Source organism: Seriola dumerili, unplaced genomic scaffold, assembly GCF_002260705.1.
Source record: "Seriola dumerili isolate Sdu_G_001 unplaced genomic scaffold, Sdu_1.0 BDQW01000002.1, whole genome shotgun sequence".
Lineage (NCBI taxonomy): Eukaryota > Metazoa > Chordata > Actinopteri > Carangiformes > Carangidae > Seriola > Seriola dumerili.
The window spans coordinates 2,373,449-2,399,372 of NW_019174257.1; the positions used below are offsets into that span (position 1 = coordinate 2,373,449).

General features: G+C 39.5%; 2 protein-coding genes across 2 annotated transcripts; both read right to left on the reverse strand.

Moving 5' to 3' along the window:
• Window positions 1-395: 395 nt before the first annotated feature.
• On the reverse strand, window positions 396-10,296 carry LOC111216601 (vitellogenin-like). Its single transcript, XM_022738175.1, has 35 exons — window positions 10,257-10,296; window positions 9,532-9,552; window positions 9,139-9,290; window positions 8,800-9,051; window positions 8,559-8,720; window positions 8,324-8,472; window positions 8,084-8,234; window positions 7,830-7,987; window positions 7,581-7,746; window positions 7,374-7,499; window positions 7,061-7,279; window positions 6,761-6,978; window positions 6,571-6,668; window positions 5,853-5,977; window positions 5,667-5,768; window positions 5,465-5,584; window positions 5,169-5,355; window positions 4,679-4,772; window positions 4,382-4,567; window positions 4,126-4,267; window positions 3,828-4,044; window positions 3,527-3,743; window positions 3,268-3,403; window positions 3,115-3,159; window positions 2,936-3,016; window positions 2,631-2,837; window positions 2,385-2,527; window positions 2,164-2,299; window positions 1,944-2,067; window positions 1,673-1,853; window positions 1,493-1,587; window positions 1,209-1,303; window positions 831-996; window positions 581-742; window positions 396-496 (listed from the first exon to the last, which is right to left on the reverse strand). The coding sequence occupies exons 1-35, from the start codon at window positions 10,294-10,296 to the stop codon at window positions 396-398; spliced, it is 4,974 nt and encodes a 1,657-aa protein (XP_022593896.1).
• A 5,560-nt stretch (window positions 10,297-15,856) lies between these two features.
• Window positions 15,857-25,924, reverse strand: LOC111216608 (vitellogenin-2-like). Its single transcript, XM_022738187.1, is given in 33 exon segments — window positions 15,857-15,969; window positions 16,062-16,223; window positions 17,498-17,663; window positions 17,787-17,881; window positions 17,982-18,076; window positions 18,173-18,356; window positions 18,452-18,581; window positions 18,676-18,814; window positions 19,064-19,206; window positions 19,300-19,506; window positions 19,596-19,671; window positions 19,872-19,982; window positions 20,115-20,364; window positions 20,453-20,631; window positions 20,785-20,907; window positions 20,997-21,182; window positions 21,319-21,412; window positions 21,520-21,706; window positions 21,806-21,925; window positions 22,043-22,144; window positions 22,316-22,440; window positions 22,526-22,623; window positions 22,719-22,936; window positions 23,039-23,257; window positions 23,343-23,468; window positions 23,558-23,723; window positions 23,811-23,968; window positions 24,076-24,226; window positions 24,337-24,485; window positions 24,577-24,738; window positions 24,837-25,088; window positions 25,190-25,370; window positions 25,881-25,924. Coding segments are annotated over 33 exon segments (4,911 nt in total).

Here is a 25,924-nt window from a genome sequence, read left to right on the forward strand (position 1 = left end):
TATGAATTGAGGTACGTTATTAAGGTAATGTAGTGCACTGGCCATAGACTTGATTTCAGCGATATCATTTTCTTTGTGTCAACAGTCAAATGTTTGGGAATATTTAAAATTAAATGAAAGCCTATTTTTTATTCTTTGCTTTTGCATATGGGCTTCATAAATGATAATTAATACAGCTGTGTTCAGCTTCACATGTTGTGCCATAAACTGATATTACTTATATTGATCTCACTGATATGGCCTCTTTTAATTCAGTTGGGTGGTGGGACAAGGAGAAAATCACAATAAATGCTGTGAACAGTATGGTACAGAGAGCATTTTTTTTTATTTTAGAGTGGGTGCAGCTTTTTAGTTTTACAGATCAACAATACTTGTAATAATATAACAGATGCAGTTTAAGCGCACTGAGCAGTGCAGCTGCAGGCCAGGTGAGCCTCTGCTGTTTCCTTCAGGTCCACGCTGTTGTCGTACATGCTGTGAAGATTACTGGCAGCATCTGCACAAGTGAAGGGATCAGAGCAATTAGGAACTGAATATTTTTCACCATATCTTCATGTTCTGTGATTTCTAGCAGACTCACCAGTTGGTATACAGTGGAAGCCAACAGTAACAGCTGTGGTTTTCACAGGGAAGCAGCCAGGCAGGCAGCGCAGCACAGGCTCAACAGAGTAGCATTTGGATTCCTGGCCGTGGACATTTACCTGCCTCTCCAGCTGAATAGATTCAATCTTCATACGGCACTCTTTAAGAGAAATGTGTGGAAGAGTGAGCATGTATGTGAAAATGAATGTTGCTGTTAAAAGGATTCCAAAATTAAGTTTGTATCTCACCAGTGGTGTCTCTGCAGCTCTCAGCGGGAAGAACCCAGGAATGAGCATAGCTGACTGCGTTCTTGGTCAAGCGTCCACTTGGTGTGCGGTACTCCTGTCTGACTTCCCCATCAGCCTTTCCACACAGTCCACAGGTCTGTCCCTTCATCCAGTCTGCAACTTTAACCTGCATGCCAAGATCAGACATTGCAGACCATCAAATATGCAGTCTCTCAAGTGAAATAGCCCTTCAAAGTAGTCTTAATCTTTTTTTCTGTGAGGCCACAGTTTTAAGCTTGAAATTTCTCATAATTTATGCAAAAACCCTTTATATTTAAGTTTAATGTTATTTAAAATTGTATCTGTTCTTACATTGCCCACAATTAATGTTAGATTTACCTTCCATGAGTTCTTGTCAAAGTAGACTTCATGAAGACCATGGCTGGGAGCGAACACAGAGATGCCTTCACCCTTTGGTCTTATCTGGATTTTAGCTGTAAGACAAAAAACATTTCATAATCATTTACTTGAAGCAATTTAAATTCAGTACATACAAGGGATTTGACAAAATTTTCAGCTCCAACAGAACCATGTTTTATCGATGATTTGTAGCATGATTTGTTTTACAATATCAAATTACATATTGCTGAGATTTTGATTGGCAAATGAATATTTACAGAAACCTGTTGGATGCTGGTATGGCAGGTTGTTGATGGGTATTTCCATTCCATTGACCTTCACAATCACGTCAGTGTTCTTCGGGTACATGTCAATATCACTACAAGTGCAGAAATGAAAATGTTAAATTTAGTTTTGTCAACTTGTGGATGAAAGTCACTTAATTGTTTTTAATCAGCACTCACATGTCAGCAATCTTGACATTGATATGGTTCTGTTCAATGTGATCCTTCTTCAGCAGAACCATGAATTTCAGCTCATTGGTGCAATCCTGTGCCAGAACTTGGTAGCAAGACAGAGGCATCTCGTTCTTGTATCTCCTGTTGTTGAATGTGGTCAGTGTGTCTCTGGTGAAGGTACATTCAGCTGTGAAAAAAAGAAATAGTTAAATCTTTTGCACATAGTCAAAAGTAACTGCCAATACAATTCATGTTCAATAATAAGGTCAGCCATTACCTGCGCCAGCCTTGGCAAACAAGTAGTGGACTTTATCAGCCAAGTCATCGAAGGGTGTGAGACCTGTGATTTCCTCAAGTGGCAGAGTGATGGGAAGATGCAAAGCCAGCTTATAGACAGTACGCTGTAGATGGAAAAATTCATAATTATTAGAAATAAGTTAAATATGTTAAAATAAATAGGCACTCACATTTTGTTAGAACAACTTGATTATTAATACCTCTGGTGTTTTCCAAATGAGGTCAAGTGTCCTATCAGATGTGGCAACCACAGTAAATGAAAGCTGCTTGGCACTGTTTTCATCCTTTTCTTTAATCAAGCCAGCCAGCATGGAAGCAGGAATGTAGTCATACACCCTTGAAAAGAAATTTACAAATATAATTTGACATAGTCCATATTGCATGTAAGTAGGCTAAAGACAGTTTGTATGAAGTTCAGCACTTCTTTGCGTAGTGTTTCAGGGCAGAAGGTAGTTCATTCCAGGCCACTCTGAAGCGAGCTGCAGGGCTTGGACCAAGAAGACCAGTCTCGGCTGTGATCATGGTGTCGTACTGCTTGCATTCTGCTCCCCAGGCGAATTTGGCCTATCAAGAAACAGTACAGGTGGCGATAAGGCAACTGGTTTTAAGGGTAGTCTTTTAAATGTTATGTCATAAGATCTATAAATTAAGCAAGACAAAGTCTTACTGTGACTTTGTGCTTGCTTAGCAGAACTCCATCAGCACAGAACTTCCAGTTGTTATCGGCAGCCAAGGCAGCTAGAATGATCTGAATTCTGGCAGTAGGTCTGTCCAAGTAGGCAGACAGTTGGTATCCCTGCATCTTGTTGTCAGCTCTGACAGCACGGAAGATGATAGCAAAAGTAGGAGCAGCTTCATTGCCAAGGAACTTGTTCTGTGGGATTAATCAAAGTTAATCCACTTAAGTACACCAACAAATCCATCAATGAAAAGATCTGAAGGATGTTTTTGACCAAAATGACAAAGATTCACCTTTTTGTAGATGGCCTCAAAGCTTGAAGCACTGCTTCTGCTCCTGGAAATTAATGCTGATGTGACTTGAGAGGTGAAAGCCTACAATATATAAAGTTAAAGGCCATCATGAAAAAGCTGCAATGTGTTCAAACTGTGCCATACATTGTCTTTTGTTTGAAGCACCATCTTAAACATACCTGTTTCTTGTGGTTCTTCTGGAACTTGTGGTGATAAGTCACTCGCTGTTAAGAGAATGAAGACTTTTTTTTTCAGCTTCCATGCTTAGTGTAATATATGTATGGATTAATACTCTTTCATGCATACTCATGAAACAATCTTGCAGCGTTTACCTTTGAGAGATGAGCACTGGAGCTAGAGGAACTTGAGCTAGCACTGAAGAGTGATGCAAGGCTTGATGCAGAGCTGGACCTGGAAGATTTGCTCATAGATCTAGAAGAGCTGAGGCTGCTGCTGCTGCTTCTGCTGCTGATTTTCTTGCTGCTGCTGCTTCTGCTGCTGCTGCTGCTGCGAAGTCTACTGGCTGGAGCAGCTGCATCAGTGGTCTTGCTGCTGGCACGAGATGAGGAGCTGGAAGAAGCAGAAGAAGACTTCGAACGAAGACTTGAGCGAGAGCTGCTTGAGCTAGAGGAGGAAGATAAGGTACCATTCTTCAGACCAGGAGCCAGGATTCTCTTGAGCTTCATTAAGACTGGTCTTCCCTCAACAATTTCCTCTTCACTCAGGTTGATGTGCTTAATGAGCTTCTCTGCAGCCTTTGGTCCAACTTGAATTTCCATCTCCAGTCTCTCAATGGCCTCACCTTCAACTGAAAGTATTATTAAATAATGCCATTAATGCTTGCTTCATGTATGCTGCTTCAACAAAAAAGTGTTGGGCTGTCAATACTTACTTGGTTTGAATGAAAGAGCAATAGAGTGCTTTCCAGCCAGTTTGTACAGGGCAATGTCTTTGAGGAAAGCAGCGTTTTCAGTTGCAACCTTGATACAGCCCTTCATTCCAATGGCAACAGTCTTAGCACAGTATTTCTTCTCAAATTGAGCTGCTCTGAATTTTATAGTGGGCTTGGTAGCTGCCATATCCTTGGAAATTATCTCTGAGGATCTTGACTATGAAAAGAGAGACATATTAATTATACTGTAAATGGAAACACTATTTTAGCCATATCAAAAGGTCTGTTCAGAACTCACCAAACTAGCTGAAGCAGAAGAAGTAATCTTAGATGTGAGAATCTCCCTTGAGATGGACTGCAAGACTTTGGCAGGGATAAGGGGAGTGATTTTTTCAGCAGCCAGATCCTCAATATTCCTTGCCACAGCAAAAGTCTCAACGCTGTTGAAGTAACAAGAACTTAATCATGTGGGCTCTAAAGATAAATACATTTTCAGCGTGACAGAAGTTTAATATTTTTGAGGGTACACGATGAGTTAAAAACATTAGGCTTACTGCACAGCTGCAATGTGTTCAGGTACAGAAACAGGCAGAGCTTCAATCTTAAAGTAGCCCTCGTTGATGTCAAGTCTTGCAGCAATTTTGGCGGGCAAAATTGAGTTGAGCTTGGCTCTTGATAGCAGAGCAGCCTGGAGTATGGCAGTGTTTACCCCCATCACAGCAAATGTGTTCACAGCAATGCTAGAAGGAGTAGACATTTGTATATAACATTTCATGATGTCATAATTTTTCTGCTCATTTTTTATTGTAGTTTTAGATGTTGCACCTTGTAGTTTTAGATGTTGTACCTACCTTGGTCTGATCTCAGTCTCAAGCTGCATGTCTGTCTTCAGAAGGTGAGCAATATGGAAGTTTTCAGGCAGAGTTGGGGTTGTGGTGGCCTTGACTAAGAAAACAAATAAATCAATATATCACCTCTTAGCATAATACTTTTAAAATTCTTAAGTAGGTGATATTATATACAACATCTCACCAGTGCTTTAATGCTATTTTTATGAAAGCCTAACGCACTGTTTTCATTTTTCTTTGGAAAGGTAATTTTTCTTTTTCTTTTTAAGGATTGCAAACAATTTATTTGGTATACATTATATAATGGGGTTTTGTAAGATATCATTAAGGTATTTTCAATTGTTAACAGTATTGGGCTATTACAAATGACTGCTTTCAAAAGTACTTTCGAAGGCGAATCAACACCTTTTTTGATTGGCTTAAGGTGGACTATTCAACTGGGATAGGTCGGACCTGTAACAATCTAAACTGATGTTTTGTAGCTTCTATTTACTGTGAACAGCTGCGGCAGCCACAGCAGCAGTGTAGAGACTGAGCTCCATTGGAAGACCAGCAGCAGTAGGCAGGATGCGCCGCACCTCAGTAGCCAGCAGAGGCTTAGCAAAGTGGTAGGAGGCACCAGACAGCAGAGCCTTGATAGTGTTCCTACCAAATGCCTGAACAGATGGTGCAGTAGCGAGCTGTAGGAGAATAATTTTGTGAGTAGAGAATTTGTGTAGTGCAAAATTGTGACGCAATGTTGAATGAAATTGTCCTTGAAGTTTTGAGACATTGTCATTTGAATCATACCGCAATGGCCTGATCAATGAAGGCTTTGTCAATGTTGGCAAAGGCAATTTCTTGTCCAAAGAACTTGACATAGACAGAAGCCAGAGGCTTCCTGTTGGGCAGAGACTTCCACTGAGAGAGCTGTGGACAGAGGAAACCATGAGGTGACATTGTATGATTTTCTACTCTTGTATTTGTTACTTGATGGGGTTTTATTGCTTACAGCCTTAATGACACGCTTCATCTTGGTGATCCTGTCAGCACTGTCAATAATGGCATGGTTTTTCAGAATAGCCTCTTGGAGTCCCTCAGTTCTTACTCCAACCTAGGAAAAAGTCAGCATGTTTGAACAATTACTTTCTAATTAGTGATTGAATGTCTTAAGAGATATGTTTTCTTTTCCCTTTACCTCCAGAACATCAGCAGCAGCTCCTGCAAGGTAGGCACTAGTCTTAGCCACAATAGATCTGGGCAGAATAGTCGCAGCATCATTGATGTAGAAAGCACTGGCAGCAGCACCAAGCATCAAAGGACCTGACAAAGAGTGTCAAATAGTCTGTTACCGTCAATTCAACATGCTTTACAGATGGCAACTGACAAGCTGATAATAACACAGAACAAATATGAACAGTAAAAACAATTCGAGACTAATGCACACAAGAAAAAAAGGTGAATTGTAATACATATAAAGTATGAAAAACCAATATTTTGACCATCTTCTTGTGTGTAAGCCAGGAGGAATTGTATTGATAAAAATTCACCCTTCTTTTGTAAATTATTTCCTAAGCATTGAATGTTGTAGTTGTGTGTAGCCATGTTTAAGATTTATATATACCGCCACTGACAGGCAGATAAAAGTGCGTAAAAGTTACTTATAACAACGAAATAAAAAGCCAGATAAAAAAAGTGAGTTAAAATTAGTTAGCAGTTAAACACTAACAAAATTTTTTCTATTTCTATTTTTTAGATAAATACAGACATCCGATCAAAAAATGTATCCAATTGTGGTGCAAGCACTGGTAGAACTCGCAGTCGTTTGGGTTTGATGAGATGACGTTAGATGATACTATTGACAAAAAGAAACTTGAGGTAACTTAAACCAGATGTGATACATTGTTGTGTCTTACTGTTATAGATGTCCATGTGGATGGCTTTGCTGAAACGGAAGCTCAGTCTGTCCAGCCTTGGGCTTAAGATTTTGACAGCGACGTTGCAAGCTGCGGCACTGCATAGAGAGCATAAAAGAGCTTGGGTAAATATAGATCAGTTCATGCAGATAAGACTTGATGATGAATCGGGATCAGAGAGTGCTCTTACACTGAGGCATGGATAGCGGCTGTGCTTCTGGTCAGGGACTTCATATGAGAGTAAGTGAAGCTTGCCACCTGCAGATTCTCCTCTGTCTTCACAATGTTGGCAAGAGTTGTCACCAAACCCATTGGAGGCCTTGTCTCAAACAGCACAATGCATGCAAGCATACGAAGCTCTGGGTGAAGAGCCTTGTCCATGTAGAGCTGTAGAGCCAATTCCTGGATCTAATTTTCAAGAGAAAGCTAACTCAATATGGATTTTTTTCAGAAAATTTGTTTGAAATACTCTTTGGTGTTGAGAATTCACCATTCTGGGCTCCTTCTTTGCAATGTTCCTCAAGGCCATGATGGCATCGGCATGGACTCTCATCTGCAGAGTTGCAGCTGCAGTTCCATGTATGGGCAGGATCTTTGTTATCGGCTTAAGGCTAGAAGGATGACCAGCGTTACCCAAAACCTTCAGCAAAAGGATGATTTCTGGGGTGTCATCCTTAGCGACAGCCTCTGCAAGGAGCTCCTGGATGGGCTGTGGGAGAAAATGAGAAATTAAGATCCCCTTTTCTCATCCAGAAATGGGCAGAGGACTTTGAAGTAATATGAAAAGAACAAGGTTACATCACCTTGATGAGTTCAACAGGGCACACAGCCTTCTCAGCACAATACTTGGAAATCATGGTACCGTAGCCAAGGAGGACAATCTCCCGCAGAACTGGGTTCTCAAGTACTTTACTGTTGACTGCCAAGGTCTAAAAAAGAGCAACAATCAGAAATGTTTCATACCTCCATTCGTATTACCAACAAAATAACTTACTATTTGATTTACCCACCTCGATCAGCTTGATGTTCTCAGTGTTTGCTGTTGCCATGTGAACAGATGCAATCAAAGCCTGAGCTGTTTCAGCAACAGTCAGCTCATCAGCTAGGAATTTCTCCTTGATGAATCTCAGAGCAGCAGGTGTTCCAATAACAGGGATGGCATCCAAAATCCACTGTCTGAAAGAGGAAAATGAAGTGAGCGAACCTGTAAACATATTTTTCAAATATCTTTTTCAAATGTTCAAACCCTAAAACATCACCTGTAGGCAGGTCTGTTTCTGTATTGGCTCCAGAGCATTTCCAGGTCTTCAAAGTGGGCTGCACGGAGGACCTGAATGAGCTCCAAAAACTTCAGAGGAGCATCCTCATGGACTCTCACCATGTTGTGGGTGACCAGATGATTAAGAATCTCCACAATCTGAGAACACAGGAATAGAGTTGAAGTCAATAAATGTGACAGAGATTCACAAATTTTTATTCATAACTTTACTGATCTTTTAAAGAGATAATGCACCTGGGCCTGTGCATTGGTGATCTTGATGAGCTGAATGGGTGTCTGAAGAAGTTCAGTGGAGAACTCATACTTGAGAGATCCACGGTGAAGATACTGAGCCTCGATGGGTACAATAGGGGCCCTTTGAACCTCAAGGAATACCAAGGATTGTCTTGAAAGTAATATGAAAAACAATTAATCTGCAGCTCGGTCAAATCCAAACACTACCATTATAACATTCCTCAGTATATTTTAACATACTTGGTCTCCATCTGAGCAGCTCCGTTCATCTCAGTGAAAGGTGAGAACTGGATCAACTCAGTGACGGCTGCCTCCAGGATTAGGATGCCACTACCGACTGGCTTCAAGATGTAATTGTATGCTGTAGCTCCTCTAAGGTTCTTTGAGTCCTGGTAAGATGAAGCACACAGTTGCTTGATTGAACATTTTCTACTTTCATGAATGTACGCATTATACAAATTGAGTGTGAACCTACCTGCTGGCACTTTGCACATTTCTCAGTGTATGCCATCCCCAAGTCCAGCATGACCTTCTCCTGACAGTGGTTCAGGTCCCTGGTCTTTGTCAAAAGGATGCGTTCAGCCTTTTCGTCCTCAGTGATGGCATAGAGGGTCTTGCACACACCCTGAGTTCCAGCCTAATGAGAAGAGCATATGTTGATTAGAGAGATTCAACTTCCTGTAATGGATTTATAACCAGTAGGATCTTTAACAAACCTCCTGCAACTCGTAGACATTCTGTGTCTTCTTGATGTTCAGCTGAAGGACATTCAGGATACCTCTGTAGATGTTCAGCACCAGTGTGGAGGTTCCCTCTGGGGCGAACATTTTTCCCACAACACCGTTGGCATACTCAAACTTGATGGGAGCCATGAGCTGAGCTGCCAGTGCTGAGGTCAGCTTGGTTGCTGGGATTAAAGGATCCTTAGGCCAGATGCCACTGTACTCAAAGAGCTCAGGTTCCACAAGCTACAGTGTAAAAATATGATTTATTACAGGGCAATTTGCATTTTAGAAGTAAAAAAACTGTTGCTTTCACATGATTTTGATCTTTACCTTCAGCATGTAGATATTTTGGGCTGCGGCACTGATGAGAACTTTGCTGCTGACTTTGACTCCAGCTTTTGCCAAACCTTCCTCTGGCAAACCGCCCAGGAGAAATGCCTCATATTTGTACACGTAGGTCTTACCAGCAGCAAAATCAGGAGCTGAAAGCACAATTTCATTCAGTGAGAGGTATTCTACATTATATCCAAAACTATAAGAGTCATTTATGACATCATATGAACCACAAATTGGGAAAAAAACATTTATTTTACTTGGATCATTCACTTTCATTTAACTTAAGCTGTGTTGCACCATTGTGTTTCTGGTTACTTTTCAGTGTCCATATATTCTTTGGAAAAATGAGAACTGTTTGTTAAGATTATAATAAAGTACTGAACTTACCCAAGCTATGTGGTTGACCCGCTAAAATGAAAAAAGAAATGAATAATGAAGTTATAATTAATAACATGAATGATTAATAGCAATAAATAATAAAGTAATACTAAAGTAAAACCATTAAATCTAGTTTTTAACGTTTTACCTTTTTTTTTTTTAAAGCTGCTATATTACATTACATTAGCCTGTATATTATAATATAGCAAATTCTCAGATTATAAAATGGCTTTGAAAAACACTTGAAACAGCAACCAGTTAGTTTGCATTGAAACATACATATACAGAATGTTGTTTGCTACAGGTGCCTATTTAGAATGAACAAAAGTCATTTCCATTAGATGTAAATAATGTTAAGAAAATCATACTTCTTTTACTACTTTTACTAATTTTAGGGTATTTCAACATATTAGATCAAGATTTAACCAGAACAAACATCAATTTGATTTCACTTTGCTTGCAGTTTAAATTGGTACAGTAAAACTGAGGGGCAGCTGCACCATTAACTAAAATAAAATACAAACAAAGACAAAAGACAAGTAAAACCAAAAAATCCCTGAATGTCAAGGCACAAGGTTATAAACAGTATTCAACATTTCTTCTTTAAAAATGACCACATAGAGTGCATAAGTTCAAAACAGCCAATGAAAAAAAACATCAATCATTTCTAAAATTGCGATCAAAACTGCATTTTAAAAAGTAGAAAAGATTCAGAAAACAGAAATCCTACTCACCCACAAGGGCCAGAGTCAGGGCCAGGACAACTGCTCTCATAGCTGAATGGAGATGTAAATGCCTGAGTGATAGGCAACCTATTTAAAGGGAAATTTTGTGCTGATTAAAGTCCAACAAGGAAAGTATTATATGAACCCTGCCATGTTTGATGTTTCATACACTGTATTGGGTTGGGTAGGGTGACAGGGTGTGTATCAGTGGATGAAAAGTTAGGTTCACCTGACCTTGTTCTCCTCAAATATGCCAAGTCAAAGTCAGGTATCATGTTTTAAAGCGTTTACTGTGAATTAATTTTACATGCATATATTAAAACAAAACCCTGTTATCCCACAACAATCCATACTTTCGTTTAAAGTATTAAAACTGCTGGCCGTTGCTTTATGTTCTCTTATATTGTTGAAAATTGTTGGAAAAATCTACCTTTTCCTCAAAACTTCAAGGAAGATTTGGGTTTTCTTTGACCTAAGGGTTATAAGATCCAAAGTCTTTGAATTAATTAATTTAACTGAACAGAATTTACATTCACACTTTATTTCTGTATTAATTAAAAATTTTGTGACTGCCTTGAATGTTTGTGGCATCTCTCCATTATATTGTTGACATACAGTTTCAAAGTTCACACAAGAGGGCAGCATGACTATCGCTGTTTGCTCACTTTATTTGTTGTGGTCAGGGTGGCCACTGATGTCATGACATTTCACAGTGAAATATTAAGTTCTATTTCATTGTGAAATGAAGTGACCATTGTTATCATAGATTTACAGAAAGTGTTAATTTTCTGGTTGTTGGTGTGGCTCTGTCCATTTCTTGAAAATGATCACTTAAGTTATAGATTCCAAGCATATAATGTAGTCAACAATTGCTTCAGTAAAACCTGTCAATGTTCTGTCTTTTATTATTTATTGATAAAATAATACAGAATATCAATTTGAAAATATACTAGATATACTTTTGTATATACTAGATATACTTTTGTATGAATGGCTCTAACACTGAATAATGCTGGTTAAAACCCACAACAGCAACATATGATGCAAATTATCGAAAAGTCTTGATAATAACTTGATTCTAAGAAGTAATTAAGCTGCATATACAGTTTATAAATTAAATAAATCACCTCCTACTGCCACCTACAGCCATCCACATTTCTATAAATTAAATAGTTGTTTTTGCATACAAGCTTGTTCAGAAGCTTTTTTGCCCACTGGAACTCTACACAACAAATAATACAATGGCCATACCTCTCCAATCACCGACTTATTTCATTCTTTCTGACGGAAAAATTCTTTATGTACTATATTGGGTCATTCCTGGAAGTTTCTCATCTTAAGTTAGATGGATAAGGTAGTTGCAACATTTCAGCAGCAATGCTTCAGTTTAAAGATTTTAATTGTTTGGTTATATTTGACATATACAAATGGTGATTTAGTTGCTCTACAATGCGGCACCATTACTTTAATATACTGTGTGGTACACATCTGGAATTATAAAACAAAATCAATTAATGATGCAGTACCCTATAACTGGTTGTCATTTTCACTGACACACTGTCCCTCTCATTCTCTGTGCTTTATACTCTGTTGACCTCAAGTACCTGGCACATACTGAACAGGGCACACAATGCAGCTTCATTATGGTTTGTCTAGATACCAATCAGTACATTTGTGCTGGAGTATGTGGCTCCATGTTGTTCTAAATTTATTTAGGAATGTACACCATGTTATTACAAATTCTAGTGAAATAATAAAAGTATTTCAACTAGATTTTGACACATTAACCCTCTACAAAACAGGACCTCAACAACAACACTGAAGAGCGCTGATATTATAATTTAGTGCTGCATACTTAGTCCATGGGCCAGAGGCCAAAATTTCACTTGTTGGTACCACTCAAGGTGGCAAAGGTTACTTATAATTTTTGAAAGAATCCATGTCTGTAGATGATATTTTAGCATGATAACCCTTCCTGAGACACAGCTGTATTAGAGTTATCAGCTGTTGAAGTTAACTTCCCCCTTAGAAAAAGTGTATTTTAGATGCTGGTGCATATCTTAGCTCATGTTCAGGATATTTGTCAATATTAAATAATATTGTGTTTGGTATCATTTTAAAGGGGACACTCTAAGCTTTCATTCAAGCCCTGTTGTGAATCTTTATGACAGATACAGAGTTCACTGGAGCTCTTCAAACTTTTAATCACACACATTTTTCCAAACTTTTCACCTAAATCATATACTTTCTTTTAGTCCTGTGACATCAGGGAACATCAGAGACACAAAACACACAATTCTCCAAGGATTCTCCAAGGATTCAGGAAATGTATAATAACCTTATATACCTTATATTAGAAGGGCAGTTTTACTCAGAAAGTAACCAGACCAAAGTCAGTTAGGTCACAGACTTGTCTTTATGCATTTCTTCCAATAGACAATGAAAATCCAGCATAATAAGTTATACCACAGTGAGTTAACAATTATGAACAACTATGAACAACATTGACATTTGTATAAACTTGGTCAATGTGGGATATATTATCGTTAATGTTACTGGTATCCAGCTTTGTGTGCACTTAGACAGCATTAACAAGGGTAACCAGGTCCTGAATCACCACACAAGGTATACTACTACTACTAATATTACTATTACATAAATACCATCAGAATCATTACACTGTGTTACTCATCAAACTGATCATCTCTTTCATCATCTGACTCCCTAAGTTCTGGATCATCCGGTAATTTTTGGTTACTGCAGGTCTTCTAACACAGTCATTCTTCAAATTTAAGGCCTGCAATCATGTCTCAAAATGAAATGATATAGGTATATTATACATTTCCTGAATCCTTGGAGTCCTGTGAGTATTCCAATCTTTTTGTTTTGTGTCTCTGATGTTCCTTGATGTCACAGGACTCAAAGAAAGTATATGATTTAGGCGAAAATTGTGGGAAAATGTGTGTGAGTTTGAAGCGCTTGAGTGACCACTGTACTTTAAGATTCACAACAGGGCTTGAATGAAAGCTTAGAGTGTTCCCTTTAAAAATATTTTTAAACATTGAAAAATATCTTGAACATTACCCTAAACCAAGATATGCACCAGCGTCTAAAATGCAATTTTTTATAGGGGGAGGTTAACTTCATTAGCTGATTACTCTAAGGGTAGGGGTTATCATACCAAAATATTATCTACATACATGGATGTTTTCAAAAAATTATAAGTAACCTTTGCCACCTTGAGTGGTACCGACATCTGGTCTGACCCATGGACTAACTCACAAATACATTTGAAATTATTCAAATTCCCTCAAACCAATTAATGCATTTTCTCAGATAGTAATTCTGATAAGGCTGCAAAGACAGACTTTTCTTCTGTTTTTGCCACATAATGGATCTGCAACTTTGCTTTTTGGACATCCTCAGATATACAGGATAAGTACTTTGACTATGACTCCAACTGCTGTCCGATTATAAAGGCCACCTCATTTATTGTCATTTTAAATACAAATTTATTTCAAAGTGATAGATAGATAGATAGATAGATAGATAGATAGATTGTGAGTAAGGTCTTCATATGCATAAATTCTCATTTGTTAAGAAACCCTTACGCCACATAACTTACCATAAAACCATAAATTGTCTTTATATGTAATTTACTGAGCTTTACAGGTGCTGGTAGGCTTCCCTCTGCTTCCAGTCTTCATGCTACATTAGGCTAATTGACTCTTTCTTTTCTTGCTGAGAGTGAGATGATAAAATCAATACTACCCTCATGTTTGTGAATATGAAGCTATAAATCTAGCAGCTGGTTAGCTAATTAGCTTAGTGCATAGACTAGAAACCGCTCCACCCAAATGCAAAATAGCCCATAGCAAAAGCAACCTGTAGCAAAAGTTCACTAAACCTCTTTGTAATCCCTACAGAAACTGAAATGTGTCATTTTAACACTTAGATTTAGGCAGATCTAACTGGCTGCTGGCTGTATATTCATATTTAACAATCAGACATAGCTTTTAATAACTAGCTAATAGTCTGACTTCAGTGTTCTGTTGAACACGAGTATATTGTAGTACTTTAGTACTTTGTAGTACTGTAGTCGTTCTCTAATTTTAAACCACAACCACTCCTGAAATATTTGCTGTCATATGACAGATATATATTGACAACACAGTAATGATGACCAAGAGGACTATCTACTACAGAATGGCTGTCAGCCTGTTAATATGACAATAGATAGTTATATCTGGCTTATTCTTATGATTTATTACAAGTAATAAAATTACATGTAATACAATTATTATGTATTCTACAATAGAAGTGTTGCAGAAAGCAATCCCAAGCAGTTACAAACAAAGGTTTGTATGCAGTGGAGAAAATTTAGAGACTGTTTAATGCTTTAAATATCTGGGTGTCATTATGAATTATAATGGTTCATTTCAGATTGCCATCGAGAAGCTGCATAAGCAGGTCTCCTGTGCAGTGTTTTCCATTTTCTGTAAATGTAGAAAACCTGATTTACCTGTAAATATTACACTAGATGTTTGATTTTTGATAAGTTAGTTACACCAGTCATGTTGTATGCATGTGTGTAGGGGTTTGAAAAATTAGATATTTGGAAAAACTACTCCTCAAATTCCTTAAAGTACATCTTAAAGGTTAAAATGACTGCAATGACCCAATACTGTTTATGGGGAGCTGGGAAGATACTGCAGTTAAAAATAAAATTATTGGCTGCTTGGGGAGGCCAATAGTTGGATAATCATTAGCAGTTGGATAGTTTACAACTATTTGTTCAGCCTGAATAATATGGCTGTATATGCGTCACCATGGGTCTTGCAGGTTAAACCAAAACTAGATGACTGTGGTTTGTCTAATCTCTGGCTCACACAACAGTGTAACAACATTGAGTGGTTGAAAAGAACTGTTGAGCAAAGGCTGTGGCAAAGTGAGCCCAGAAGTCTGACATCATGTGATATTTATGTAGAATTAAAACAAGATTTAAAGACTTAAAGACTTGTTGTGTGGGAACCAAAAGTACAGATGGGCTTTTTTGAGCACTGAGGTCACTGGAAGATATGAAGAGCTGGATAGAAAAGAGAGGATCTGTGAACTTTTTAATGATAATTGTTTGGGAAACTAGTAGGCTATCATATTTTGTCATACAGAGCTGCATCCAGGCAGGGTTATCATGACTTCATAGTTTAGAGTTAAGTGACTCTGTCACCAAAGATTGCAAAAAAGAAAGTTTGACATTGAAGTGGTGTTTTCATTTAACAAGACTGTGGAGGAAGTGTGTTGCTGAAAGATGAGCTTTCATTTTCTACTTTTTTGAGGACATGAGGTCATGCCTGTTGGTTTAAAATATTTCCTATTTATTTATTTATTTATTAGGGATGTTTCATTCCAACATGTGTGATAATGAGTTTGATGGATGAATGATCTTTTAAAGGACTCAGTTTTCAGTGGTTTTTTTTTTCGTATATAGCAGCTGCATTTGAAATAAATTTCAGACAACAATTACTTCACATGCTTGTGTAGTTTATTTACATTTATGGTTCAAACAGACAAATTAAGAATAAAACATAATATGACTGAAGGTAATGAGATTACGCGCACTGAGCAGTGCAGCGACATGCCACATGAGCTTCTGTTGTTTCCTGTAGGTCAGAGCTCTTCTGATAGATGTTGCTCAGACCCTCAGAGCGGTTCAGGTTAGAGTCTGCAACAGTGGAGAGAATAAAGCAGTTAGGCTCCAAGTAGATGTGCTGTAACTCAGTTTTGTGAACCAGGTGTGAGTTCTTGCAGACTCACCAGCAGGCAGGCAGTGGAAGCCAACGCTGACAGAGGTGGTCCTCACTGGTATGCAGCCGGGCAGGCAGCGCAGCACAGGCTCAACAGAGTAGCATTTGGACTCCTGACCATGGAGGATCATCTGCTTCTCCAGCTTCACAGACTCAAGGTTCATGTAACACTCTGGAAAAGGGAGAAAAATTAGTGAAATATTTCAAGCCTTTATTTTCCAGCAGGTGCCAAGTCCTGCTGGAAAATGAAATCAGCATCTCCATGAAGCTTGTCAGCAGAAGGAAACATGAAGTGCTCTAAAAATTTCCTGGTACACGGCTGCGCTGACTTTGGACTTGATAAAACACAGTGGACCAACACCAGCAGATGACATGGCTCCCAAAATCATCACTGACTGTGGAAACTTCACACTGGACTTTAAGCAACTTGGATTCTGTGCCTCTCCGTTCTTCCTTCAGACTCTGGGACTTTGATTTCCAAATGAAATGCAAAATTTACTTTCATCTGAAAAGAGGACTTTGGACCCACTGGCAACAGTCCAGTCCTTTTTCCTTGGCACAAGTAAGATGCTTCTGACATTGTCTCTGGTTCAGGAGTGGCTTGACACGAGGAATGCAACAGTTGTAGCCCATGTCCTGAATACGTCTGTGCGTGGCGGCTCTTGATGCACTGACTCCAGCCTCAGTCCACTCCTTGTGAATCTCCCCCAAATTCTTGAATGGCCTTTGCTTCACAATCCTCTCAAGGCTGCGGTTATCCCTGTTGCTTGTGCACCTTTTTCTACCACACTTTTTCCTTCCACTCAACTTTCTATGAATATGCTTGGATACAGCCAGCTTCTTTAGCAATGACCTTTTGTGGCTTACCCTCCTTGTGGGGGGTGTCAATGACTGTCTCCTGGACAACTGTCAAGTCAGCATCCTTCCCCATGATTGTGTAGCCTACTGAACCAGACTGAGAGACCATTTAAAGGCTCAGGAAACCTTTGCAGGTGTTTTGAGTTAATTAGCTGATTAGACTGTGATACCGTGAGTCTACAATTTTGAACTTTTTCACAATATTCTAATTTTCTGAGATACTGAATTTTGGGTTTTCATTAGCTGTAAGCCATAATCATCAAAATTAAAATAAATTAAAATAAACGCTTGAAATATTTCACTCTGTGTGTAATGAATCTATATAATATACGAGTTTCACTTTTTGTATTAAATTACTGAAATAAATTAACTTTTCCATGATATTCTAATTTATTGATATGCACCTGTACATATTTTTACCTATGGCAGTCTTGAGTTGAAACCGAAGCCTGATATTCATTGTGTCTGTTTTTTTCTATCATCTAATTAAAGTCTGTTATTTTGTTGTTGTTTGTAATTATCATGTAAATTTCTTTTATGTACTGCATTTCTGCATCCTGAGTATAAATGATTGACTGTCAGTATTACCAGAGGCATCACGGCAGCTCTTTCCAGGCAGAACCCAGGAATGAGCGTAGCTGATTGCGTTCTTGGACACGCGTTCGTTGGGTGTGCGGTACTCCTGTCTGATTTCCCCATCAGCCTTTCCACACAGTCCACAAGTCTGTCCTCTCATCCAGTCCACAACTTTAACCTGAAGAAAAACTCAAACAGTTGAGTGTTTGTGGGACTGCGTTTTAACTGCGCCATTACCATTATGCACATTAATAAAAGTTTAAATCTAGAAAAGTCACACAAGCAAGTTTTATTGTTTCACCTTCAGTGCGTTCAGATCAAAGTAGACCTCCTGAAGACCATGGCTGGGAGCGTGGAGAGCGATGCCCTCTCCTTTCTGTCTGATCTGAATTTTGCCTAAAATGAATGCAAACAAGTATAATTATGTGATTTTTAACTTTCAACAAACTGAATCATCTATGTTGACAGCTCGATTTGATTTAATAAAACAGAAAACCTGTGGGATGCTGATATGGCAGGTTGTTGATGGGGATTTCTACTCCATTGATCTTCACCATGACAATGTTGTCCTTTGGATACATGTTGATATCACTGTTGAAAAATTTTATTAAAATTAGAATTAGAATTGTGCTTTATCTTTTTATGGGTAGTTCTCACGATTTAGATATAAATACTGGTTGTTCTTACATGTTTGCAATCTTCACATTGATCTGTTGCTGTTCCAGTGTTTGGTCCTTTTTCAACAGAACTATGAATTTGAGTTCTGAGGTGCAATCCTGAGCCAGAACCTGGTAGCAAGAGTGGGGCATTTCATTCTTGTATTTCCTGTTGTTGAATGTGATTAGGGTGTCTTTGATCATGGTGCACTCAGCTGGAAAAAAAAAAATCAAAGAGTTAGCTATGTGCAGATCTGTTTCAAAATTCAGCTATGAAAAACATGAAACCTGCTCCTTTAAATGTTTTCACCTGCATGAGCCTTGGTGACCATGTAGGAGATCTTCTCAGCCCAGTTGTCCTGGTATGTTTGCAGCTCAGCAGCAGTGTCTCCAAGTGGCAGTGAAATAGGCAGACCCACTCCAAGTTTATAAATGGTCCTCTGCAATATCAAATTAAAACAGAGAGCACATATACGGTTTGAGTGAGGTATGACATTTTCTGTGTATTAATAATAATGGGCAATAAAACCACACCTTTGGTGTCTTCAGCACAACATTCAGGGTTGTCTCAGAAGCAACAGCCACAGTCAGTTTGATCTGATTATGAATATTCTTGACCTTTGCCAGGCTCACTCCGGCTTCATGAGCAATACGGGAAATGTACTCAGAGATCCTGGACAGATACAAAGTTATGGTTATTTTTATTCATTTTAAATAGATGTTAATTTAAATGTCCACCTGTTAGGTGAGTAGGAAAATAAAGTAATGCAAAAGAAAGTAATGAATTACCACACCTTGCCATATCTAAAATATCTATTAAGATCAAACTGTTGCATTTTCAATAAACTCAGTGATTACGATGCACAGTGATTGATTACTTAGACAAAAATATTTGAAAATGTGTATTAGTTTGTGACATTACTGCTTTGCATAGTGCTTCATGCTCTTTGGAAGTTTGTCCCAGGTGACCTTCAGGCGGACAGCAGGCTCTTGACCCACAAGACCAGTTTCAGCTATGATCTCAGTCTCGTATTGCTTGCATTCAATGCCCCAGGCAATCTTGGCCTAAGAGAAATTTAAATCGGAGTTAAATCTCAAGCGCAGAAATTTTAATCATATTTCCATCTCAATTCATGTCACAAAAATCAAAGTTTTTACCATCAGCTTGTGGTTGCTCAGCATCATACCATCAGCACAGATTCTCCAGTGGTCATTCTCAGCCAGGTTAGCAAAGATGACCTGCAGTCTGGCAGTGGTTTTGTCAAAGTAAGCTGCGATCTGGTATCCCTGAACCTTGTGGTCGGCTCTCACAGCACGGATGAGAACAGTCACAGCAGGAGTGACAGCGTTAGCAAGGTACTTGGCCTGAATGTGCAAACCAGAGATTGATGTTAATGAAAGTTTAGATTTTTTTCCCCACATAATACTGTAAATGCTGTGGTTTAATGACTTACCTTATTGTAAATGGCTTCAAAGCTGTAGGCACTGCTCTTGCTGTTGGTACGGGCTGAGGAGATGGCATGCTGCAAACAGAGAAATAATACATTTAGCCTGCTCAAACGGAGAACATGGTGTGGCTGTGTCATGCTCTTTACAACACAAAATTACCTGGTGGATGTGGTTCTTGGTAAACGACATGTCATACAGTTCTTGCTGCAACAGAAAAATTTGTAGATTAATTCCTGTACATACTTTAATTCCACTGTGTTTCCATGTCAGCAATGAAGTTGTATCTCACCTTAGACAGGGAGCTGGACCTGGAGGAGCTGGAGCTGGAGCTGGAAGAGCGGCTGCTGGAACGGACTGATGAACGGCTGCTTGAAGCACTGCTGGAGGAGCTTCTTGAACGCAGGCTTGATCGGCTGCTGGAGGAGCTGCTGGAGCGGGTGCTCAATCTCTTTGATGTCTTGGTGATGGGGGTGTCAAAGTCGACCATTTTGCTCTTGCGGCGAGAGGAGGAGCTGGAGGAAGACTTGGATGATGCAGAGGAGGAGATGCTTGAACGAGAGCTGCTGGAGTGAGAGCTGCTGGAGCTGGAGCTGGAGGAAGTTGCTGTTCTGTTCTTCAGACCAGGAACCAAGATATTCTTGAGTTTCATCAGGACGTTCTTGTCCTCGAACATTTCCTCTTCCTCGCTCAGGTTAATCACTTTGATGATCTTTTCTGCTGCTTTATCTCCAACCTGAATCTCAACTTCAATCTTCTCGATGACTGGTCCAGCAGCTGCAATTAAATAAATAAAATGATACATTTCTTTTTAGGAATTTCTTATACGATTACTTTTATCAGTAATTTAATCCATTCCACTTGCCTGGAGCAACCTCAACTATGACAGCATGTTTTCCAATTATGGCATAGAGCGGGCAGTCTCTGATGAAGGCGGCATTGCGAGACTCAATCTCTGTGCATGCCTTTATTCCAAAGGTTTCAATTGCAGCACACATTTTCTTTTTGAAGGCTTTGGGTACTTTAAGGCTGTTGGCAAGTTTTCTTGGCAGGTCAACAGAAATGATTTCAGATGATGATGACTGAAAAACCACAACAAAGATCACCATGTTATTTTGGAAGAGTGTAGGATTTAGTGTTGGAAAAGGCTGTCAGTCAATCAAACTCACCATGCCACCAGCCAGAGTGGATGCCAACCTAGAAGCCTTTGAAGAGAAAATCTCCCTTGACAGCTGTACTGCAGCCTCAGCTGGAATCATTGGTGTGATTTTGGCAGCTGTGAGGTCTTCCACATTTGTTGCAATAGCAAAAGTCTCAACACTGTTGGAGAAAGGAAAAAATTGTTTTAAGAAAGCAAAATCTCAAAACTGGATGATACATTTTACCTTGGGAGAAGGAAAGGTACATACAGTGCAGATGCGATCTTATCGATGCCCTGAACAGGCAGGAACTGGAGTTTGAAGTTGCCCTTAATCATGTCAATTCTTGCTTCCATCTTTGCAGGAACAATTGTGTGAACTCTGGCTCTTGACACCAGGGCGGCCTGGATGAACGCAGTGTTCACTCCCATAACTGCATAGGTGTGCATAGAAACACTGCAATGGACAGAAAATACAGACTTTGAAGGATGATCTCCTTGAATGATGATATTTGTTTTTGTTTTTGACAACAGTACAGATTTTGGTAAACGAATGAGAAGAAGCTTATTCAAGTAAGATATGTCCAGTTTACCTTGGAGCAATTGCAGCTCTCATGTTAATGTCAGACTTCAAAAGCTGGGCAGCATGGAAATTTTCAGGCAGAGGTGGTGTCACGGTGGCTTGGACTATGAAAAACAACAAATTTTTAGTATCAGTTCCAATCAATATTTCATTTTTAGTATCATTATTAATAAATATTTCAGCTCAGTTAAGATACACCAGTGGTACTTACATTCAACAGATGCAGCAGCCACAGCAGCAGTATAGAAACTCAGCTCCATGGGCAGACCAACAGCAGTGGGAAGGATGCGACGAATCTCAGCGACCAGCATGGGTTTAGCATAATGCAGTGTGAAACCAGACAACAGAGCATCCAAAGCCTTCCTGCCTTGAGCATAAACTGCAGGGCCGGTGGCCACCTGTAAACACAAAATAGCTCATGAGACAACAGCTTTTCACTTTAAAATATAATGATTATTTCAAGGTCATAATGTGTGTAACAGTAAGAGATGCTGTACCTCAATAATCTGATCAACAATAGCCTTGTCAATGTTGGCAAAGGCAATTTCCTGTCCGAAGAATTTCACATACATGGAGGCCAGGGGCTTGCCTGAAGGGTGAGCCCTCCACTCAGAAAGCTGTTAGGAAGACAACAGTTAATGAAATTATGCATTGTAGCTTTTACAAAACAAAATGAACTTTGATTATTGTTAAAAGGAAGTAGTTTTAGCATTGGAGTCATCCCTTGTACTTACAGCCTTCATGACTTGTTTCATCTTGGTGAGCCTGTCAGCATTCTCAGGAGCCTCATGGATTTTCAGAAGGGCCTCCTGAACTCCCTCAGTTCTTACTCCAAACTAAACAAAAGGAGAAAACATAACTTGTGTAATATACTATAGACATATTATTAGATTAGTATATATCAGTATATCATAGCTATAGTATAGCTCTTACAAAATGAAGTCTTCTTAAGACATTGACAAGTCTTTCATTATTTAAACTAGCCATACAAGACGTGATCATCACACCTCAAGGACATCAGCATAAACTCCGGCCAGGTAGGTGCGAGCTTTGGCCACAATGGCTCTTGGCAAAACAGTTGCAGCTTCGTTAATGTAGAAGGCACTGGCAGCAGCACCCATCATCCAGGGGCCTGCAGGAAGAAGTCAAGAACCCTCAAACCACATGTTTTAATCTGTAATCTGTAATGGTAAATTATTCATCGGTTATCCTCTTACTGTGGTAGGCATCAAAATAGAGAGCTCTGCTGAAGCGGTAGCTCAGTCTGTCAAATTTGGGGCTGAGGATCTTCACAGCAACATTGCAGGCTGCAGCACTGAAAGTAGAACATTAGAATATATGAGATTGCAGGTGCAAACATGTTTAAAAATTTTTTTTAAATGCAAATGTGAATATTATTCAGGTCCTTACACAGAAGCAAAGTCAGGGATGGTGTTCTTGGTCATGGCTTTCATGTAAGAGTAGACAAAGCTAGCAACCTGCAGATTTTTTTCTTTCAAGAGGGCATCAGCAAGAGTGGTCACCAGACCCATTGGCAGCTTAGTCTCAAACAGCACAATAGCAGCAACCATGCGGAGCTCTGGGTGGAGATCCTTATCCATAAACAGCTGAACAGCCATTTCTTGGATCTAATTCACAAAGAAGGGTGTTATAAACAAAACTACATTACAGGATAGGTCTGAAGTGATTTCACTTTTAGTAATAGAAGGATTCAGAAAATCTAGTCTCACCATCTTGGGCTCTTTCTTTGCGATGTTCCTCAGGGCCAGAACAGCATCAATGTGAATTCTGTGTGGCAGATTGGCAGCAGCACTTCCAAAGCCAGGCAGGAACTTCATGATTGGTTTAAGGCTAGCAGGATGTCCAGCATTACCCAGAACTTTAAGAGCGATAGTGAGCTCCTCAATATCACCTCTGGCAAGAGCCTCAACAGCGAGTTCATGAATGGGCTGTGGGTAGAACAGAAAAGCATTCATGTCACTAATGCTGTAACTGAATTTAATCATATCAGACACATGCACAAATGATACATACCCTCACAAACTCAGCTGGGCAAGTTGGGTTCTCTGCACAGTATTTGGCAACCAGAGTGCCGTAGCCCAGCATAGCGATCTCACGCAGGACTGCATTTTCTCGGATCCTGTGGTTCATAGCCAGACCCTGTGGAGAGGTGAAAATAAAGAACTGATTACTTGTCCATGTTTTCACATCGTTGAAAACACACAAGACCACTTTTAACCTTGACTTACCTCAGCAAGTTTGATGGCCTCCAGGTCGGCTGTCACCATTTGCACAGATGCCACCAGAGCTTGAGCAGCTTCAGGAATAGTCAGGTCATGAGCCAAGAACTTCTCCTTGAGGAACCTTAGAGCAATGTGAGTACCAATGGCAGGGACAGCGTTCAGGATCCAATGCCTAAGAGAAAATAGAAAATACTGTGTTATTATATTATTTATAACATTTTTATTTCATGGCCCTTCGTTGATTGAAAGTTGCAGTTACCTGTGATCGGGTCTAGCTTTGAACTGAGTCCAGAGAGCCTCAATAGTCTCAAATCTGGCCACACGCAGCAGCTGGATGAGCTCAATAAACTTCAGAGGGGCATCCTCATGAACCTTGGCCACATTATAGGTCACCAGGTGGTTCAGAACCTCAACAATCTGACAAAAAAAACATACAAAAATACAATGTTTCCCGTATTATGGTTTGTAGGTACAGGATGGATTCAGCAAACATCTGGTAAAAGAGGGAACATTGTCTGAAGTACCTGAGCCTCTGCGTTGCTGATCCTCAAGAGCTGGATGGGTGTCTGGAGAAGCTCGCTGCCAAACTCATACTGCAGAGATCCACGGTGAAGATATTCTGCTCTGATGGGCTCCACTGGGGCCCTCTCAATCTCCAAAAAGGTCAGGATTTGCCTGTGAATATATGTAAGCACTCAATTAATCTGGAATGTGTGACATTTTGTGCAGTGGATAGTGGTTGTGATAGTATTATTGCTCTCTCCTTTTTAATTTAAACAACGTACTTAGCCTCCATTTGGGCAGCGCCATTCAAGATGTTGAAAGGAGAGAACTGAATCATCTCTGAAGCAGTTGCTTCCAAGATGATAGTGCCGGTGGCTGCTGGCTTCATGACGTAGTTAAAGGCAGCGGCTCCCTTCAGGGTCTTTCCTCTCTGCATGAACAACCAGACCCACAATATTGTCACACCTGAACTATAGTGGACTGTATTGGAGGACAGGAAGTGTTAGAGAAATTGCACTTACAGCCTCACACTCAAAGCATTTCTCAGTGTAAGCCAAGCCGATGTCCTTGATGATTCTCTCCTGACAGTGGTTCAGGTCCTTGGTCTTGGTCAGAAGAATGCGGTCAGCCTTGGTGTCCTCACTGATGACATAGTGGGTCTTGCACACACCCTGCGCTCCAGGCTAGTTCACAAAAGTCAAAATATAGTTTGTCAGTTTTAGCGTTTTAGCGTTGTGGCATTTTGTGAGTGAAACTTTGAATGAAAATGAGTAATTTATACCTCTTGCAGCTCATAGATGTTGTGAGTCTTCTTGATGTTCAGCTGGAAGATGTTGAGGATTCCCCTGTAGATGTTCAGCACAGTCACAGAGATGCCAGCCGGTGCAAACACTTTACCAACAAGACCGTTGGTGTACTCAAACTTGATGGGTGTCAAGAGCTGAGCAGCCAGGGCTGAGGTGAGCTTGGTGGCTGGGATGAAAACATCTTTGGGCCAGATACCACTGTACTCAAAGATTTCAGGGTCAATAAGCTGTAAGGAAAAAGTGACAGGTTGAATGATATGTGAACATAAGACAAATCTGTCACGTTATTAATCACTTTGAATGTGTATCAATACTATATGGTCTTTACCTTCAGCATGAAGGTGTTGGCAGCCGCTGCATGGATCAAAACTTTGCTCTGGATCTTCACTCCAGCCCGTGCCAGACCCTCCTCAGGCAGGCCGCCCATGAGAAATGCCTCATATTTGTACACGTAGGTCTTTCCAGTAGCAAACTCTGGGGCTGCAATAATATTGAATTATCCTTCAGACCTCAATAGTCAAGAAAACCCAGTATATTTAATCAATCTATTTGTATTTCAATAAAACATCAAAATTAAGACAGAAAAAAATATTGTCTTTCAATATTTATGCACCGGTTTTGTTAAACACATTCATATGTGTTGAATGATCACATATTGGACATATAAAGTAAAAAAAACTTACCAAAGCTGACAAGGTTACCAGCTGCAAAGTAGAAATAGAAGGTTATTTGGTGCTGATAAAGTACATGCACAATATAGAGAAAAGCAGTGAATTTGTAAAGGATAAAACTGAAAAAACTATTTTCTATTCTAGGAGTGGTTATATTATATACAACAGTAGCAAAGGCTAGTCTTTCTCCTGAATCAGAATTACTTTGAATCATTGAATCATAATTTTCTCTCTAATAAAACTAATTGTTGCTCATCTTCACAGTGATAGTATCTCATTCTACTAAGAACACCATTTTCAAAAAATGAAGATAAATTAAAACCAAATGAGTTTAAAATGCATTAAGACATACTTGCGAGGGCCACAGCAAGAGCTAGTACAAGCACCCTCAT

What these genes read in the sequence shown, in the direction of transcription:
- LOC111216601 (XM_022738175.1), bottom strand. Translation starts at nt 10,296, where the DNA reads ATGAGAGCAGTTGTCCTGGCCCTGACTCTGGCCCTTGTGG. An exon ending in CCACATGGACATCTATAACA is followed by an intron (nt 5,978 to 6,570) that starts GTAAGACACAAC and finishes ACTCTTTGTCAG; the next exon opens with GTCCTTTGATGCTTGGTGCT. An exon ending in TCATTGATCAGGCCATTGCG is followed by an intron (nt 5,356 to 5,464) that starts GTATGATTCAAA and finishes ATTCTCCTACAG; the next exon opens with CTCGCTACTGCACCATCTGT.